At 53.5% G+C, this 19,127-nt stretch overlaps 1 protein-coding gene across 5 annotated transcripts in view; it reads left to right on the forward strand.

The window, feature by feature from the left end:
- LOC105466870 (calcium/calmodulin dependent protein kinase II alpha) overlaps positions 1–19,127 on the forward strand; it is a 69,542-nt gene that overhangs the window by 34,029 nt on the left and 16,386 nt on the right. For 3 of the 5 annotated variants that reach the window (XM_011716008.3, XM_011716006.2, XM_011716005.3), the window contains exons 7-14: positions 2,152–2,254; positions 3,630–3,713; positions 3,851–3,945; positions 4,898–5,020; positions 5,399–5,482; positions 7,324–7,366; positions 9,942–9,982; positions 16,232–16,280. In XM_011716008.3, the coding sequence (XP_011714310.1) occupies positions 2,152–2,254; positions 3,630–3,713; positions 3,851–3,945; positions 4,898–5,020; positions 5,399–5,482; positions 7,324–7,366; positions 9,942–9,982; positions 16,232–16,280 (622 nt within the window). Of the gene's footprint in view, positions 1–2,151; positions 2,255–3,629; positions 3,714–3,850; positions 3,946–4,897; positions 5,021–5,398; positions 5,483–7,323; positions 7,367–9,941; positions 9,983–15,242; positions 15,276–16,231; positions 16,281–19,127 lie in introns of all 5 variants that reach the window. The other 2 variants (XM_011716007.3, XM_011716004.3) reach the window with 1 other exon arrangement.

Genomic DNA, 19,127 nt, shown 5'->3' on the forward strand with positions numbered 1-19,127 from the left:
AACCTCTGCTTTTTGTTCTTCAGTGACGGCAAACTCACTTCCCACGGGGTAGCCCCTTGCACCACTGGGGGACGCTGTTCCCTGCTGCAGAGGCTTTGCCCTGAACCTCAGTTCTGCGGTTTAGAACCACACAGAGACCAAACCTCCAGCTTGGAAGAGCCCTAGAGGGACTCCAGCAGCTTTGTTGTAGCTGCTAAGTCCTCTGCAGGGTGTACCCACCCCTGCCACAGTCCCCCTGGAATGTGATTTCCAGGCCATCCTCATCCTGGGCACCCTCCCTGGGAATGCTTCCACTGGTCTGGGTCCCTCTTTGGGGCACAGTGCTCTGAAGAGAGCCCCTGCCCCTCTCTGACTGTCTTGGGCAGGCCATGGCTTCTCTCCCGAGCCCTAGGCAAGCTCCCTGTGGCTCAGTCTAGATGAGACGAGTGTGCATTCGAAGAGGGTCTCCAGCCAGACTGCAGGGCGGCTCTCCCAGAGCGCCTGTTCCCATTATAGCTGCAGCCCCTGCACTGGAGGAGGAAGGAGGAGAGGCAGCCCAAATTTAGGCCACTCTGGATACAATAATTAGTGACACATTCATCAAATCAGGGCAGGACAGCTACTGAGACCCAGGACATGTTAGGAACATTGTCCCCAGAGGACAAAGGAGGCCTTTGAGCCAGGCGGAGGGAGCTATATTTGTTTGGGTCCAGCCTAGCTTTAGACAGGGAAAGGTCAGAGGTGGGGCCCTTCAGAAGTCCCACTGGGAAGGGGATCAGAGGAGGACTTAAAACCAACAGTCTTCAGAGACTCTGAGCCCCTCTGCAAGCAGAAAATAGGAGTACTAACATTTACCAAACACTTACCGCAGGCCACAGCGAAGTGCTTACACAGATTATCTCAGTTAATCCATGCATCACCTCATAAGGTAGGCATTTTTCTCAGAGGAAACTAAAGCTCAGAGAAGTGAAATAATTTGCCCACATGTCATGGCATAGAGGTGGGCAGCACTGGGATAAGAAACTGGGACTATCTAAATCAGCCCACACTGTTAGCGCCCCCTCCATCCTGAGTCCCACAGTGAAGGGACCAGCAGGAAGTGGAGGAATTTCTGGAGGCTGAGCCAGTGCAAAGTGGCAGCCTCAATGCCCCAGAGGCCAGGTGTGGGAACTTCCCGAGTCAGCCGCTGCCCCCATGTATCAGCCTTATCATCTTTCAGCCTAGAGCAGTTAAGATAGAGTCAGACTTTGCCTCGATTCTGGCTCTATCCCTTCCCAGCTGCGTGATCTTGGCCAAATCACGTAACCTCTCTGAGCGTCAGTTTTCTCATCTTCGTATACATGACAAATACTGATTAAGTGCCTGCTGTGTGGCCCCCCAACCTAGGTGCTGGTGATATAGTGGTGAACAGGACAGATAAGTAACTCACATCCCCTGACAGATAATGAACAAGCACATAGACAGATGGGGAAAATCACTGCAAATAGTGATGAGATCTATGAAGGTAACAACAGGAGCAAAGACAGAGGATGCCTGAGGGCTTCCCCTCTAGACAGAGTAACTGTGGAGGGTCTCCTCCATGGGGTGACATGAGACTGAGGGCTGGGCAAAGCAGAAGGGCCAGCCTTGTGAAGCTTGGGGAAAAAAATTAGAGGAGGAAAACGAAGCGAAAAGGCCCTGAGGTGGAAACAAGATGGACTGTTTCAAGGGGCGTAAGAAGGCCTCTGTGGAAAATGTAGGTAATAATACCTACCCGAAAGGGTCATTGAGATGATACATAAGATGTTGCACACAGAACATTTAACCAGAGGCTGGCATATAGTAGGGGCACAATCAATGCTGCTGCTGCTGCTACTGCTTCCTTATTGTGGTGGTGACAGTACTACCCCACTCTCACCTCAGCCCGGCCCCAGACCCTGAAGTGGGGAGGGAGGAGTGGCCGATGGAGAGAGGGCCTTTCTGTTGTAGCGGATGGAGGTCTTGCCACAGGGTAGTCCCGTCTCGTGGACTGAGACTCAGGAACCTGAGGTGGGGCTGGAGATGAGAGCAGGGGCCCCGGAGGGCCGGGCTGTTCTTCCTGTGAGCCCAGGCCCCCAGAGGTGAGGCTCTGAATCTGCTGACTCTCTCTTGGCGCTTTCCTCCCCTTCCTCCCTCTTCTCTGGTCCTGACAAGCCTGAGAATCTGTTGCTGGCCTCCAAGCTCAAGGGTGCCGCAGTGAAGCTGGCAGACTTTGGCCTGGCCATAGAGGTGGAGGGGGAGCAGCAGGCATGGTTTGGTAAGTGGGGTGGGCTGGCAGGAGTGTTGGGGGTCAGCACCCATTTGTGTTGACACACCAGCCTCTGGGAACCCCCTGCCTGAGTGGGTATGGCTGGAGATGCTGTTGGGCCAGCCGGGGCTGGTAGAGCAGAGGCCCTGCCTCTGAGCCAGTGGGCAGCACCCATCTGTGTCCCCAGGGCCCAGGCATGGGAACCTACAGGCTTCCACAGGACTCCCTGGGGCCCCCTCTCTCCTTTCCTGTCACTCCCCTCTGCCATCTCTCCTCCCCGAAGGGCTCCCTGTGGTTGAAGGCCTGAGGGAAGTTTCCACAAAGCTGCCCTAATAGTTTAGGTGCTTGAGATTATTATCCTGATTTTAAAGATGACGAAAAAAACGGCAGGAAACTTGCAGAAGGTCAAGAAAGTTTAAAAGGGATAGACCAGGACTTAAACTCAGATGATCCAGGCTGCTTTGTGATTTTGGTATAACTGGGCCTCTTTCAGCTACCTGGGAGTACTTTTTAGTGGGCAATATTGAGACATGGTTAAGAACCAGAGTTCTGGGTTCAAATCCAGACTCTGCTACTTATAAGGTATGTGACTTTGGCTAAGTCACTTCACCTCTCTGTGCCTTCATTCCTCATCTGTAAAATGGGGATAATAATTGTATGTTCCTCAGGAGTCGTGTCAGGATTAAATGTGACCAGGCATATGACGAGCTCAGCCCAATGCTTAGCATATACACTCAGTAACTTGTAACTATTCTTAAAATTACTTGTTAGAATACCTTGGGTGTCCATTATTTCAACTGACCCTCTCAACAACACTGGGAGGCACTTAAGATAGAAATCCCTAATCCTTCATTTGACAGATGAGGAAATAAGGACTAGAAGATAAAGAGACTTACCCAAGGGGCAAAGTCCATTAGGACAGGCCTCCCGACGTCCCATGACCAACTTCAACAAGGGGGTGCAGAGTGGGCCAGGGTTTAGCTCTCAGCCTGGGGCTGACATGGCAGGTGCATTTCATCTTGAAGCCACCAGCAATGGATCGCTAGTGGCTCCTGGAAGAGTGGCGCTGAGAAGCTTATGATCCTGAGTCAGGACCCAGTAGGAAGAAGCTCTGTGACTGATTACTACTGGCTCTGAAGTGGGAAGTGGTGACAGGTGTGCTAGGTAGTTGTGGGTCTGATCTAGAGGCTTTGCTGGCTCATCAGGCTTATGTCTTGGGCCGACTGGGGTTGCACAATACAAGCCCAAGTGCACCTGAGGGGCAGGGGCTGTTTTCCCCAGCTCCAGAGCAACCCTCATCCCCTCTTCCAGCAGGATCTTGCTCCAGGTTACTTACGAGACAACCTCTGTGTATGTGTCTGCCTGTCTGTGTGTCTGGGAGCAGGGTTTGCAGGGACTCCTGGATACCTCTCCCCAGAAGTGCTGCGGAAGGACCCATACGGGAAGCCTGTGGACCTGTGGGCTTGTGGTGAGTTCATCCTAAGGCCCTTTAGTGCTCCTGGCTGCACCCTGGCCTCTGGGGCCCCCTCTCTCCTTTCCCATCACTCCCCTCCCCCCATGTCTCCTCCCCACCGCGGGTTGAAGGTTCTCTGATCCTCTCTTCAGGGGTCATCCTGTACATCCTGCTGGTTGGGTACCCCCCATTCTGGGATGAGGACCAGCACCGCCTGTACCAGCAGATCAAAGCCGGCGCCTATGATGTGAGTGTCGCTCCTCTCTTTAGCCCCCATCATCCTCTGGTGCCCTTCCAATGAAAGCCAGCGCCAAGCCACTCTCTAGTTCTGGTGCAGGGGTGAACCCCAGGGGAGCATGAAGACTGACCAGGGCCAGGTGGTTACCATGCTGTGCCTAATGGTTGGAGATTTATCCTGTGGGGCCCCAGAAGGCAAGAAGCAGCACCAAAATGGAGTGAGGAGTGGGGGAGAGGCAGCCTCCCAAGCCAAGGTTTCTCTCTTTTTCTCTCATATATACAAATAATAGCTAACAATTCTATAGCACTCTTCTGAATGTTTTACACATATTATTGCGTTTAATCCTCACACCAATCTATGCCATAGGTACTGTTACTATTCCCATTTTACATATAGAGAAGCTGAGCTACAGAGAGGTCAAGTAACTGCCCAAATCACATAGCTAAGAAATGGTAGAGGTGGGATTTGAACCTAGGCAGTCTGGCTCTACCATCCATGCTTCTAACTACCAAGCTATATTGATTTTATGCAGATAGCTATTAAGCTCTGTGCTATATGTTTTATATTGTATTTAGTTCTCATAACATCTCTACAGATAGCTCAAGGGGTCATGTGACTTACCCAGGTGACACAACCCAGTAGGCAGAGCCAGGACTTGAACCCAGGCCTTTTGATTCTGAAGTCTGGGCTAAAGCCACTGGCCAGCTGCTCTCCAAATAAGGCACAGTCTCAGAATGATGGATGGAGGGAGGACTCCTTTCCCTCCGCTGTGTTCTGATATTTACGGGGCCAGGGGGCCCTGCCCCTCCCCTGTAGTGAGGAGCCCCAACTCCTCCTGGTGTGGATGTCCGAGTGGATGGGCAGTAGGACCCCTGCCTGCTCCCCTGCCAGTCAGGGGCTGGGGGATCGCAGGGGTGGCCTGGGGCAGGCTGGGCAAACCTGGCCTCTCTGCCCCTTCCAGTTCCCATCACCAGAATGGGACACTGTCACCCCGGAAGCCAAGGATCTGATCAATAAGATGCTGACCATTAACCCATCCAAACGCATCACAGCTGCTGAAGCCCTTAAGCACCCCTGGATCTCGGTGAGTCTCCCTCAGCAGGACCTCTCCCAGGAGCCCCTCCAGACCTCATGGTCCAGGCCCCTACAGAGTACTGGCCCTGTCCCTGGCCCATGGGGCTGAGAGGGCTTAATCCAAGAGACTGCCCCTGCTATGGTTCTCAGGGGTAATGTGGAAACGAGGAGTAAGTATTCTGGGTTGGCATACAACTGACTGTGCTACTGGCATTGAATATCTGGTGCCAGGATGCTAAACACCCTGAAACATCCCCTAGAGCAATGGATTGTTCTCCCCAAGATGTCAACCACACCTCCATTAAGACGCCCTGCTGAGTGGTACCCTTGGGTGGGCCTGTCTTCCAGCCTGCCTTCCACTCACAGCCCTCTCCCCTACTTCCTCCAGCACCGCTCCACCGTGGCATCCTGCATGCACAGACAGGAGACCGTGGACTGCCTGAAGAAGTTCAATGCCAGGAGGAAACTGAAGGTAACAGGTCCTCACCCTCCACAGTCCTGGCCATGGGACTAACTCTGCCTGGGTCTCCACAGAGGCCAGGAGACTCGCTCACTAGTTCTTTCTTTCACTGATTCAATAAGCATTTATTGAACACCTGCTGCATGCTGGACAGCAGGCTGGGCTTGGGGAGTGAGCGGTAAGTGACTGAGCCCTTGCTCTAGTGGAGAGGACAGACAAGCTCCAGGGGTGTTACGGGGCAGTGGTGAGTGCTGTGCCTGGGCAAGCCTCAAGGTGGTGGGAGAACACAGCAGGACAATGGTATTCTGGGTCTGGAGCTAGGGGCGTTTAAGCTGAGACCTTGGAGGAAAAGCAGGTATTAACCAAGTTAAAGTCAGAATGGGAACGTGTGGCCAGGTGCGGTGGCTCACGCCTGTAATCCCAACACTTTGTGAGGCTGAGGTGGGCAGATCACCTGAGGTCAGGAGTTCGAGACCAGCCTGGCCAATGTGGTGAAACTCCATCTCTACTAAAAATACAAAAATTAGCCAGGCATTGTGGTGCATGCCTGTAATCCCAGCTACTCAGGAGGCTGAGGCAGGAGAATCACTTGAACCTGGGAGGTGGAGGTTGCAGTGAGGGAGATCGTGCCACTGCACTCCAGCCTGGGCAACAGAGCGAGGCTCCATCTCAAAAAAAAAAAAAGAAAACAAGAATGGGAACGTGTTCCAGACAGAGGGAACAGCCTGTGCAGAAATTTGCAAGTGCGCCTGACCCCTTAGGGGCACCACAAGTGGTTCAGAGTGGCTGGGGAGAGCTTTGGGGATGAGACGTGACTGAACATGAGACCTTCATGGGGGAGGGGCCCCAGCTGCCAAGTATTGTGGAGGAATGGCTGAGGCACTCAGATAGTGATCGTGGCCCCGATGAAGCTCAGTGGGACCCAGGTGGGCCCAGAGCTTCACATTCTTGCAGGTTCTGTGTGCTCTCAGGGTGGTGACAGCTCCTGGCCTGGCCTTTGCCAGGCACTAAGGGGACCCTGGCCAGTGGAACAGAGGAGTCATCAGCACACTGGGGATGATGAGGGAAAAGGCGGAGGCCACAGCTTTTGTGGAACATCCTTACCTGCCGCTCCCAGGCCTGGAGTGGAGGCTCAGGATGGGGACACAGACTAAGGGGTGGTGGCCAGCATGATGCCAGGAGAACTGAGTCCCATCCCCATCCTGCAGTGGAAGCTGTGTCACAGAGGAACTCTCAAAATATCAGAATCAGGGATTCTTAACATCATAAGCAGTGGGATTCAGACGGTGTCAGGTCAGGTCTGAATCAGATGGCTCTGGAACCAAAGGGGCCATTGACCGCCAGCCTGCTTGTTGATGGAAGAGGCTTTCTCCACATTGAGGGTCCTCCTGGATTCTCTGAGCTCAGGGGACATGGAGGGATGAGCTAGTCCTGGAGCAAGATGCTCTCAGCATGGGGCAGAGGGCTAAGAGGTGGGGACACAGGTCTACTATTGTTGCTCAAGCAAGAAAAGTCCATCGTCTTTAGGAGCCTCTGCTGGTAGGTGTCCCTCAAGTTAAGTTCATCAGCTTGGGCCAGGCCAAGGGGTCCATTAATATCTGCCCCTAGGGTGGCCTTGTCCTAGGAGCTGTACTGGCTAAAGCCTAGCTCACCCCGACTTCTCCAGGGGGCGAGGGATGGGCTCTGGGCCGGGTTTGGGGTTGGGACAAATGGAGGGGCTGGGCAGAGGCTTTGGCTTCCTCTCTGAATGCAGTACCTGCCTCTCCTTCCCCATGGCCCTCCCGTCTCTCTGTCCCTCCTATGTCCCTTCGCTCCGGCCTCCTCTCCTACTGCCCTCTTCTTATCTCTTGCAGGGAGCCATTCTCACCACGATGCTGGCCACCAGGAACTTCTCCGGTAGGTGGCAGGACCTTGGGGTCCCCAGTAAGCCCTGCACCAGTTCACTGGGGGCACTGTCCTGTCAGATATTTGGATGCTCCCAGGTCACTGGGCCTGGGGAGAGGGAGTTGCAGAGGACTCTGTGACTAAGGGTTTAGCTCACCTGCCCTGGCCTGTGCCCAGAAGTGAAGAGGGGTCAAACGTTAGCAAGCCCAGGGCCCACCAGGACTGGTTAGAGATTTAGTCTGGCTCCCCACTCCTACAGCAGTGCTGGGGTTCTCAGGCCGGACTGCCTAGAGGGGAAGGCTTCCGATTGCAGGGGGCTGAGGTCTAGGTGGGATGGAGCCAGGTCCAGGGAGTAACAATATTGCCCACCATGATTGGAGCCCTGTGCTACGCAGTCCCGTGCTTCCACTCAGGTGGCCTGCATGACAAGGTAGCAGAGGGGATGCTGGGGGTGCTGCCATCCCTATTTTTGGGATGAGGAAGCAGAAGCTCAGGAAGGTGAGCTCTGACTTGTCCCAGGTCGCATGGCTAGAGAGGCAGAGCCTGCATTCAGCACAGGTTTGACCAACCCCAGAGCAAGTGCCCTTAACTGGGCTGGGTCACCAGGGAGTCGAGGGCAGGAGCGTCCCAGGCCCTTGGACAAATGGGGCTGGTTAAGGCAGGGAGTGCCCAATCACCTGAGGCATGTGGCTTCGCAGAGAGAAGGGGAAGGGATTATTGTCAGGGTTTAGCAAGAAGCTCCTCTTGGCACATCAGAGAGAGCTGGGGCCAGTGCCCGCCAGAGGCTTCCTTCTGGGGGAGCGCAGGCCGCTGGCAGGCAGCAGAGCAGATATAGATAGCAGATAGAGTAAAGCTCACCCGAGGGGCCCTCTGACTGGGGCTGGGGCCAGCCGAGAAAGCTGCTGCAGATTTGTGGCCAGCACCACAGCAAGAGGGCAGCTCTGAGAAGGGGCAACCGACTGCATTGAGTGGGTCCACCTGCCCATGTAACCGGTTGGGAAGAGTGAGACCCAGAGGTGGGCAGATACTAGAACTTCTGACTGGGCTTTTCCCACCTCATTAAACTGCCTTCCCACCCTCTCCCTGGACAAGGATCGTGCCATTCCGTCAACTGAAAGATGAGCTACCTACACAGTCAGAGTCTTTTTTTAACAACTGAAGCACCCTAGAGAACTCTAGTCCTGAGCTCACAAAATGGCGGCCTGTGAGCTGGATTGAATCTGTTAATATGCTTTGTGGAAGTAGAGGTGTTTTAAAAAATTTTTCAAATGAGTTTCTAACACTTAAAAATTAGGAAATTTCATAGAAAACTCCAGATTGCTCTCGTCTCTTGAAAAGTAGATGCTGTGGCCTCACTGGACCCACAGTCCTGTGACAGTAGGCTGGAGCTGAGAGGGGGGTCCACCTTGAGGCTCAAGGAGAAAGCACTCCCCCTGCCCCACCGCACATCCTAGTCCAACCCCCCAAAGCCTGTGGCGAATGGACAGCCATTCCTGTCAGCTTCTGGATCCAGAGGTGGCACCTGCCTTGGTTTGCAAGTAGGGAGCTTGGAATGAGAACCTTGAAGGGATCATAGGTGGAAATGTGGGGGTAACTGGGAAGGTAACCTGCCATGAGCCCCATGCCTCAGAGCCCCTGAGGCATCAGTGGCTCATGTGACTCTCCTCCTAACTCCCCGTCTCAAGGCCACCAGGAGAAGTCTTATCATGGCTACCATTTCCTGAGCATGTGCGGCATATGTGCCAAGTGCTGTGCTAAGTACTTCGCAGATACCTTGTTGCATTTAAGGCATTTGCTTAAGTCTGAAGCAGCCGGATGCCAGTGGGCAGGGCTGGACATTCAGGCCATTTCCTGGCTGATGTCTACTTCCAGGGCTCTGGCCAGGAAGTGAGGAGGGAGGTAAGGGGAAATGACAGCAGGGGAGGCTCCCAGAGAGCTGTTGCTCTGCTTGTCCCGGCCACCCGGGCCATAGCCAGAGCCAGCATGGGGCTCTGGAGTCTAAGGTTGGGGAGGTCTATATGGCCTGAGGAGAGAGGCAGGGGATAGGTGCTTTGGCAGGGTGGGCCCCAGTGGGGGCATCTGCTTCTTGTCACCCATCAGACGCAGCCTGCAGCTGTCCAGAGTGAGTAGGCAGGGCTGACACATGACCTCCGCAGCAGCGTGGGGCTAAAATTAGAGAGGGCCAGGGCTGGGAGGGCGTGTCCAGCCTGAGGCCAGGCAGCCAGGCCTAGGGTTGGCCACCGCCAGCACGGTGGTGACGGGAATTGAGAGGGAATCCCCGGGCTGAAACAGCAGCCCACAGTCCTGGGACGTGTTGGACACCTCCCTCAACCCATGAAGCCAGAGGGTTACGCTTGAGATTGCTGAGAAGGCGGGGAACCCAGGCCCACCCAGCGGGCGACTGGCAGTCCCTGGGCTGCCAAGGAGGAAGGAGGAGGAAAAGGAGGAGGCCTCCCCCAGGATCGCTGGGCCAGCTCTGCTGCCTGCGGTCTGCCCTCCGGCTGCCTGTGGATGCTGCTCTTCCTCGCCCTGTGGGCCCTGGTGCCCTGCCTGGTGTTGTTAACCCTCTACTTTTTCTCCTCCACAGGAGGGAAGAGTGGGGGAAACAAGAAGAGCGATGGTGTGAAGGTAAGCCCCTCCAGGAGCCTGGCAGGCTTGGCTCTGGCAGCGTTTCTGCCAACAGAGACCGGCTTTCAGGCCTGGAGCAAGACCTGGGTCTTGCTGATGGTGTCCTGGGCAGACGTGGGCCACATTCATGGCCAAGCTGTCTCCAGACCCAAAAGCTGGGCTTCGGTGCCCACCGTCACGCCGTGACTGTTGGGGGCAGTTGGGAGAAGGGGGACTGGAGGAGGGTGGAAGTGACAGTTGTGCTGGGGCTGGGGCAGACGCAAGGAAAGGGGCAGGTCAGAAGGAGATTTCTGTGGTTCTCCAGGGCTGGAGAGCTGGTGTGCAAGAGAGGGTGCAAGGAGATGACAGAAATGGTCATGAGGGGTGACCTCCGTCCTGCCTATGTATGGGCTGGATGGGGCCCCTGCCCCCCTGTACAGCTTAGTCCCACCCAGAAAGCTCGTGGAGGATGGACAGCCATTCCTCTAGGCTTTGGGTTCCAAGGTGCCCCCTCCCGCCAAGGCCTACTGGTGCTGGTTCAGTGCCAGAATCCCCTCCTGGCTCCAAGGGCCTGCCCTGTCCCACCCCTAGAGCCCGAGTTACCCTGCAGTCCCTCCACAACCTGCGGTCTTCCTTCCGTCTCTTCTCTCTTCTCCCTCTGCTCTCTGGGGCCTGGTCCCCTGCTCTCTGCAGTTCCCTCCTCCTCTGCCACTCAATCTTATCCTCTCTTGAGACCCTGCCTTTTTCTGGGCTTAGAGCCCTGCCTGGCTAGGGCCCCAGGGCTGGGGTGTGCCCGGGACATTGGAAGGTGTGGGATGCTGTATGAATACAGCCAGGTGTGCTGGTGGCTTGATGGCTTTGTTTAAAGAAGCATTTATGGTCTCTGGCCGCTGGTTTTGGTCTGTCAAGGTTGCATGGGAGGGAGTCTGGGCTAGATGTCCAAGGCCAGGATTGGGTCTCCCCTCTGCCCTTAGCCTTCTCCTCCCAGCTTGAGTTTTCCCATAAGTACAATGAGTGGGGTGTGAATTTGATGATCATTTCCAAGATTGCAGCTTTAAAAACAAACAAAAAAGGCAAGAAAATCCTATCTAATTATTCTCCCTTCTCATCTTGGGTGCTAGAGAAATGCATAATTATTTGGTTACTAGTCCAAGACAGTGGTTTTCAAATTGAACTCAGATCCCAAAGGTACTGACTGGGGAGGCACCTCTGGCAGTACATGGAGTGCAGTGGGATGTGGAAGGTGCCAGGTTTACATGGTTCTGGGCTTCTCATACCCACTTCAACCAGAACATGACCATGGTGAAGACAGCCCTTGGGCTTGCCTGCAGCTAGACCTTGACTGGGTATTTACATTCCCTGAGCCTGTGCTTCTTCATTCATGCAATGAGGTTAAAAGAGGTCTCCACCTCCTAAGGCTATTGGTGAGGATTAACTAATACAGTGTGCGTTGAGAGCTTAGCATGGTGCTGGTATAAAGCTTAGCATGGTGCTGGTATGCAATACACACTCGCGAGATGCTAGGCACTATTATCTTTCCTCTATTTTATGTATTAGACTTTTGGGTAAGATTTCTCTTGAAAACAAAGTTTTCTCAAGAATATTTGAAAACCACAGATCTAAAGTCAACTTAATTTATAAAGTTAATAGGCACTCATTTCAAATCCTGTAATGGAATCTGGCATTGAATTTTGGCTTGCCTGCTGTTTTGGGTTAACCCTGAGCCAACTCCCCACCCCTCTGTGTGTAGGGGTAACGGAGGGATGTGCAGTGTGGAGCTGCCAGCTTTGGAACAGCCCTCTCTGACCCCTGTGTGGAGATACTGAGCTAGGGGTGCTGGGCCTCCTGGGGAAAGCAGACTCCCTAGCCCCGATTTGGGGGATGTGGGGACAGAGACCACAGACACTGGTGGGTTAAGGAGGTAGAGCGAGAAGCTGCCCTGGTCTGCTTGGCTCTTGGATGTGGCCTTGGTAGAGGCTGGGCAAGGGGTCAGGAGAGGCCTCCATCAGGCTGGTTCTTGGGAGGAAGTGCTAATTAGCTCTTTTAGGGCAAGGCCAGGAAGCGGAAGCTGTCAGATGGCAAGGACAGCTCACAGCATGGTGGGGCTCTGCTGGCCACTGCAGGCTTTCCAGTGGGCACAGCTGGACAAAGCATCACTGCTTCCTGCAGTGCAGGACACACTTCTCAGGGTGGCCTGGGTGTGGAAGAAGAGGAGTTCGAAGGCCACTCCTGGCCCAACCATCTCTTTGTAGCTCAGCCTCCTTCACTCCCTTGGATGGCGGAGGGAAGAAGTCCTATTGGAAGATGAGAATAACCTGGGGGCCTGGCCCAGGATTTGGGGAACCTGGCCTGCCATGTCTTGCTCCTGGAAGGAGTGTGGGGAGAACAGCAGAGCTGGGGGTCCAGGTGCATTTTCAGTATGATTGAAACTGGATGGCAAGTCAAGAAGCCATGGGTTTGAGTCTGGGCCCTACCGTTCTCCCCCTGGGGGACCCAGGCCAGCGATTCTGTTGCCTGTTCCAGGGGAGCACAGCAGTTCTTTGCAGGGGGCTGGTGAGAGGGTCACAGCAGAAGGGCCTGGTGGAGCCACATCACAGGCTCCTTTAACTATCTCACCTTCAGCCCAGCGGGGAGGCACACGTTCCTCCTACCGCTGTGTGGCTGGAGACAAACCCCATTCCATCTGGGGCTTAACTGAAGAGGTAGTGATTGGCTCCAGCACTGCAGGAATGGCAGAGATATGATGCTATATTGTACTTTATGGGCCTTGAAGGGCTTTTCAAGGCGAATTTTGACTGTACTGTTTCTATCATCCTTGCTAACCTTGGAACCATGCTTCCACATGTGGTTCTAAGAGATGTGATTTCTACTTTTGGTGAAAGAGGGAGATTTCTACTTTCAGTGAAAGTCCCTTTAAATTGAACTAAAGTGCTGATCAACGCGAGATTATTAGCATCATCGTTTGTGATTCAGGGAAGTAAAGCCTGTCAACGTCCCCCTCCTGGCCACCCCTAGGCCTGGACTTCTAGGAGGAGGGCCGACTGCTCACTCCCCTCAGCCCCACTCACTGCCCCTGTTGGTGTCCCATTGTGCATCGTGACTTCTCTCCCCATGTCCCATCCTGTCACTGTGCGTCCGATTCTGATGCAGTCTCTGCTCTGTGTTTCCTCCTCGTGTCCCGCCTGGAAAATCCTGGCCCCTGCGCGGCTCCTCAGGTTTCTGCTGACAGCTGAGCTGTGTGGGACCTGGCCTCTTCCCCATTCTGTGCCTGGCCTGGCTCCAGCCAGGGAAGGAGGACAACCAGGAGAGAGGGGAGGGGAGTGGAGGAAAGAGGGAAAGAAGGAAGAGAGAGAGGAGGAGGAGAGGAGAGGGAAGAGGAAGGGAGAGGAGAAGACAGGAAGAAAAGAGAGGGGAAGGGAGGGGAAGAGAGGAGAGGAGAGAAAAGAGGAAAAGAAGGAAGAGAGGAAGAAGGAGGAGTTGAGGAGAGGGAAGAGGAAGGGAGAGGAGAAGAGAGGAAGAAAAGAGGAAGGAGGAGAGGGGAGGGGAGGAGAGGAGAGGACAGGAGAAGAGAGGAGAGGAAGAGGAGAAGAAGGAAGAGAGGAAGGAGGTGGAGGAGAGGCAAGGGAAGAGGAGAGGAAAGAAGAGAGGAGAAAAGAGGGAGGAGGAGAGGAGATGAGAGGAGAGGAAGGAAGAGAAGAAGGAGGAGAGGGGAGGGTCAGGGAGCAGAGTAAAAGAGAGAGGAGTGGAGAAGAAGAGAAGAGAGGAAGAAAAGAGGAAGGAGGAGAGGAAGGAGAGGAGAGAGGAGAGGGGAAGGGAGGGGAGGAGATGAGGGGCTGACTGCAGGCTGCTGACTGTGGAAACCACACCATCCAGCCCAGCTGGGGAAAATGCAGGGTCTGTGAGCATTTATGCCCCTCTGAGCACATGGGCATTGGAAGTGCCCAGCGAGCCACCCTGTCCCCTCTGTGGAGGCCCCGGATGGAAGGCACAGGGCCTTGAGTTCCTGGCAGGCAGAGGCTCACTGGATCTTAGAGTCAGAAACCCAGAATTAGACCTGAGACCCTCAAGGCATATCCAGCGCCTCCCATGGCAAAGGCCTACCCTGGGGGCTCCTCGAGTCCCTTCTTTGCAGCAGGCAGAGGGGCCTCCTGGCCTCTCCGGTGTAAGGGCATCTAGGATAGGATGAACCTTTGGAGAGGGGTCTGACTATGGGTGCCTGGAGATCTGGACAGAGGAAAGAGTCTGAATGCAGGGCCTGGGTTCTAGCCTCAGCTCTGCTAGCGGGTTGCCGTGAGGCCTTGGGCAGGCCACTGCACCTCTCTGGGCCTCAGTGTCTCATCTGTGCAATGCAAGGGTCAGTCTTCACCTACCACCTTCTGTGAATGGGAGTCTTTAAGACTCCTGGCTTGAAGAGCTGAGGGAAGGAGAAGGTAATTTACATTTGTCCCCCTCTCCCTCTCTTGGTTCCACAGCCAATAGAGGGGGTGCTACAAATCCTCCAAAATGCTAGTATAGGCTGCATGGCAGGGCCAAAAAACTCAAGTGCTAGACCCAGCTCCACTTCAGGCTGAGCCTCAGTTTCTCCATCAGCATAAAGGGGTGGAATAGGCCAGCCACCGGGAGGTTGTGAATGCAAGCTGGATTTCAAAGGCTACTTAGAGGACTGGCTCCCACGCTTGGCCCTGCTTTGGCATCACCTGCAGATATTGTTTCAACTGGAGATGCTCAGGCCGCACCCCAGACGTAGTTATCAAACTCCTCAGAGGGGACCTGGTTCTGTTTATTGTAACAAGTTTCCCAAGTGACTGTGACAGTCAATTGGGAATGAGGTCCTCCTAGCCGAGATGCACGGGGAGCCTAGGAGAAGACATTGGGCCTCACCTCCAGGCCTGAGCACCCTTTGTCCTTCAAGAGCACTGGAATCTGGAGGCCTCCAGTGACTGGCATCCAGAGCCAGGATTGGCTTTTGCCATCAGAGTTAGGCAGGGTGGGTAGCCCTGGTCCCAGGGAGGCTTGGCCATGAGCTTGGCTGTTAGATTGCTAGACCCAGACAGTGTGCATGAGGACCCAGAGCTTCAGGCCGAGGACTGGCCCTGCCAGGTCAACTGTTGCTGGTGGCCTTGACTCCTTGACTTCTTGTCCCGATGCCAAGCCGACAAAGGACTACAGAGGATGACCCCGAGGCCCATCCTCCTCCCAAACCTCCCCTGTCGTTCCTCTGCTCCCTGCCGTTTTCACGCTGTGTCTTTTCCTGTCCCATCTCTTCTCCTTGTTTTTCCAGAAAAGAAAGTCCAGTTCCAGCGTTCAGTTAATGGTGAGTGTCTGCCGTCTCCTAACGCCGGTAAATGCTGGGCCTCGAACCCTTTGCTCCTGCCTCCCTCCTGCAGGCTGCACTGGGAACCTGGGGCGGGGAGAGGGTGCTCAGGGCGTGCTTGGTACGTGTGCCTTGTGTGACAATATGTGTGTTGTGTGTGTGTGTTGTTTGCGTGTTTCTGTTGACACCTCCAACTCCACGGCCCAGACCAGCAGGCTGACAGCAGACCTGAGACCCTCCTCGGGTAGGAAGGTGGATCTGAACCCAATCCTATGTCCAGCCCTTGGCTTCTCGCTTCTCCCTGCCCCTCTGCTCTAGACTCATCTCAGGCTTGGTTTGTGCCAATCGCGGCGAGGGTGGGGCTTGGTTTGGCCAAAGTAGTAGGTGCCACGGAGGCCCCTCTTGAGCTGGTGTAAGGCTACCAGGCCCGCCGGTGGTAGGGGAGCCACCAGCCCTGCCTCTGTCTAGGGTCCAGTGGTGGCATGGTGGCCCACCTCCCTCTTCTGGTTCCATTGCTGTCTCACTCAGTCGTGTGGTTTTTCTCCCCTCTGAAGAGCCCACTCTCTCTCACACTGGGCCTCCCTCTCTCTCTCTTCCTCCCCTGCCAGTGTGTGTTCCTCCCTACTCTGCGGCCGCCATGGTGTCTCTCTGCTCCTCCACACCCCTTCTTCACCCCCTCGAGCAGAAAGGACCCAGCACCTCCCTCAGCTCTTCCAGGAAGGCCAGGGTTCTCCTTGCAGTCATCCCTTTCCCCCACCCCAGCCCCCGGCCACCTGCTCAGCTGGGCCCTCCCCGTATTGAGGCTGGAGAATCTGACAGGGTTTTCAGGACAGCATCCGGAAGGCAGAGCCTGTGAGGCTCACAGAAACCAGCCGCGTCACCAGGCAGCCAGGGCCTGGCCATGCCTCGTCCCGCTCCCAGGCAGGCCTCACCATCTCCTGTATTCTCTTTGGCAGGAATCCTCAGAGAGCACCAACACCACCATCGAGGATGAAGACACCAAAGGTAGGGAGGGGCCTTCAGTGTGGGGACCCCTTAGACTTCCTGGAACCAGCTGGACAGACCCCCTTTTCCTGACAGCTCCCATGTGCCAACCTTGTTTCTTGCTCGTCTACAGAGAGCTTCACTCTGGTGCCTTATAAACTGGGCACACTGGGAGGCACCATTCCCATGGGGTGTACTAGAACTACTGCTGGTGCGTAGATAGGTTTTCTTATTTTATCTATTTATTTTTTTATTTTTTGAGATGGCGTCTCGCTCTGTCGCCCAGGCTGGAGTGCAGTGGCGCGATCTCGGCTCACTGCAACCTCTGCCTCCTGGGTTCAAGTGATCCTCCTGCCTCAGTTTTCCAAGTAGCTGGATGACAGATGCCCACCACCACACCTGGCTAATTTTTTGTATTTTTAGTACAGATGGGGGTTTCACCATGTTGGCCAGGCTGGTCTCAAACTCCTGACCCCAGGTGATCTGCCCGCCTTGACCTCCCAAAGTGCTAGGATTACAGGCATGAGCCGCTGCGCCCGGCGGGTTTTCTTATTTTAGAGGATATATATTATATGTGTATTAGAGAAAAATTTAACATATTCAAGTCATAAGTGTTTGGTAATGGTATACATGTTCCTTTTGCAATAAGTGTTTTTGAGTTTCCTTTACTATTATTACTTCATTATTATTACTATTATTACTTCATTATTATATATTACCATTATTATTACTATTATTACTTTATTATTAATATTAATAACAATAAACTTATTATTATTTTTTTAAACATGAAGTAATAATAGTAAAGGAAAGGAGAGCAAAAATCCAGAAAGCTCCAGTGGCTGGAGTATGGGAAACACTGCACAAGACCCACCAAAGATGCCGGCGCCACTGAAGCTAGTGGTCAGCGGTCCTCAAAAGCTCTCAGGTGGGGGAAGTAAAGTGTCAGGTAACTGACGGGATTGTGAGCAAGAACAAAACAAAAATAGTAATAAGTGCGGCCATTTATGGAATGCTTGCCATGCGCTAACCCCGGTCTCAGCACCTTATCTGGACTGACTTCCTGGAGCGTCACAATAGCCCATGAAGTAGGTGTTGCCGTGAATCTCATTCTACAGCTGAGGAAACAGAGGACAGAGAGGCCGGGTACGTTGGCCTGTACTCTGTTGTCCTGTGGCTCGCAAGGATGGGGCCAGGATTTGAACTCAGGCAGTTGGATTCTAGAGCTTGGCTGCCCACTCTGAAGGCCTTGGTGCTGGAAAGTGCCCTTGGAGCTTGGAGGAAGAGGCAGGGATTGCTGACTTCTGCCCTGGGGACACCAGATCCTCCAAGTGTTAGCAGCCAGCCCTCCTCCTTCCCCAGGACAGGGAGCTCAGTGGTTCACACACTCAGGTGTGTAGCAGAGATGCCTGGTGGTGTTGGTAGTGGGGGAGTCTCTGAAATATGAAAAAAGGCCGTTGACCTGGAGGGAACTCAGCAGTACCAGTTTAGATATTTTGCCTTAGAATTCAGAGATGGGAAAAAGAGCACTGTATTATGTAGGAAACATTTTTGTATAATTGTGATTCAGGCTTTAAGGCAATTTTGACACACCACATACCACGGCTGCCTCCTGACGCTGCCAGGATGCCTGGAAGATGAGCCCCGCCCTGCGTGTGTCCCTTCCTGGTCATTCCCAACTTGGGGGGTTGTGGATACTCTGTCACCACAACCTGGCCCTAGAGCAAATCCATCTTCTGTGATGGCACCAGGGACAACTTGTAAAAATACACTATCTTGAACTACTCAGGAGGCTGAGGCAGGAGGATCACTTGAGGCCAGGAGTTTAAGGCTATAGTGACCTATGATGGTATCTGTGAATAACCACTACACTGCAGCCTGAGCAACATAGCAAGACCCTGTCTCTTAAAAAAAAAAAAATGAATGAATGAATGAGAAAATACACTATCTTGAAGAATTCCCTGGTAGGGTCAAGTCAGCCTTCTAGTTTCACAAAAGTCCGGTGTTCTAACCACATTCCCAGCCCTGCCCCTGTGAATTTTGACTCCAGGGGTGTGTGGCAGGCCAAGAAATGGTGCTTCTAAGCTGTTCCCCTTATTTAAGGCTAGCTGTCCAATGATAAGAGTTGGGCCCTGGGATGTTGAGGAGACTGGATAGATATAGCCACATAATCCTGGCCTCAGCAATAGGCAGGGACCATGGAGGTAGTCTGGCTCTGTCTTCTCCACTGGAGTCCATTCGCTGAATGACCTCAGACAACTTGCTCAACCTCTCTGAGCTTCAGTTTCCTTAACAGTAAAGAGGTGATGAAAATAATACCAACCTTCATTGCTGTGCAGATGAAATGAGAAGATGCATATGAAGTGCACATATGTGTCTGGTCCAGAGAAACTGTTTAATAAATCTCAATTTCTTTTTTCAAACTGTAGTTCGTGGTTGAGTGATAGGAAGCCAGGTGACATTTTCTTGGAGCACCAATTTTACTCAAAGATTATTTTAAGACAAATTTACATGTTAAACAGACAGAGAAATATTTGGAATAGAATACAACATTTGTATGTAATAGTAATGTAAATTAGGAGCCATCAAAGACTTTTTCTCTTGGGGTAATGGCTTTGGGCTGCATCCCTGAGGTCTCACATTTGCAGTCATTATCCTCTGCTTTGGAGGATCAGGATGGGGCAATTTGCAAATCTGAATTTTGGCTCACTTTCCAGATTTCCCCCCTTTCCAGAGCAAAATCTGAGGCCTAGCGAGGAGAAAGGGCACATATGGCTTATTAATGGTAGGACTGGGACCCTGTTTCCTGCCTCAGTTTCCCCACATGTAAAAAACCCCAGAAGCCATGTCTGATGGAAGAAACGGTCA

This window comes from Macaca nemestrina, chromosome 6, assembly GCF_043159975.1.
Source record: "Macaca nemestrina isolate mMacNem1 chromosome 6, mMacNem.hap1, whole genome shotgun sequence".
Classification (NCBI taxonomy): domain Eukaryota; kingdom Metazoa; phylum Chordata; class Mammalia; order Primates; family Cercopithecidae; genus Macaca; species Macaca nemestrina.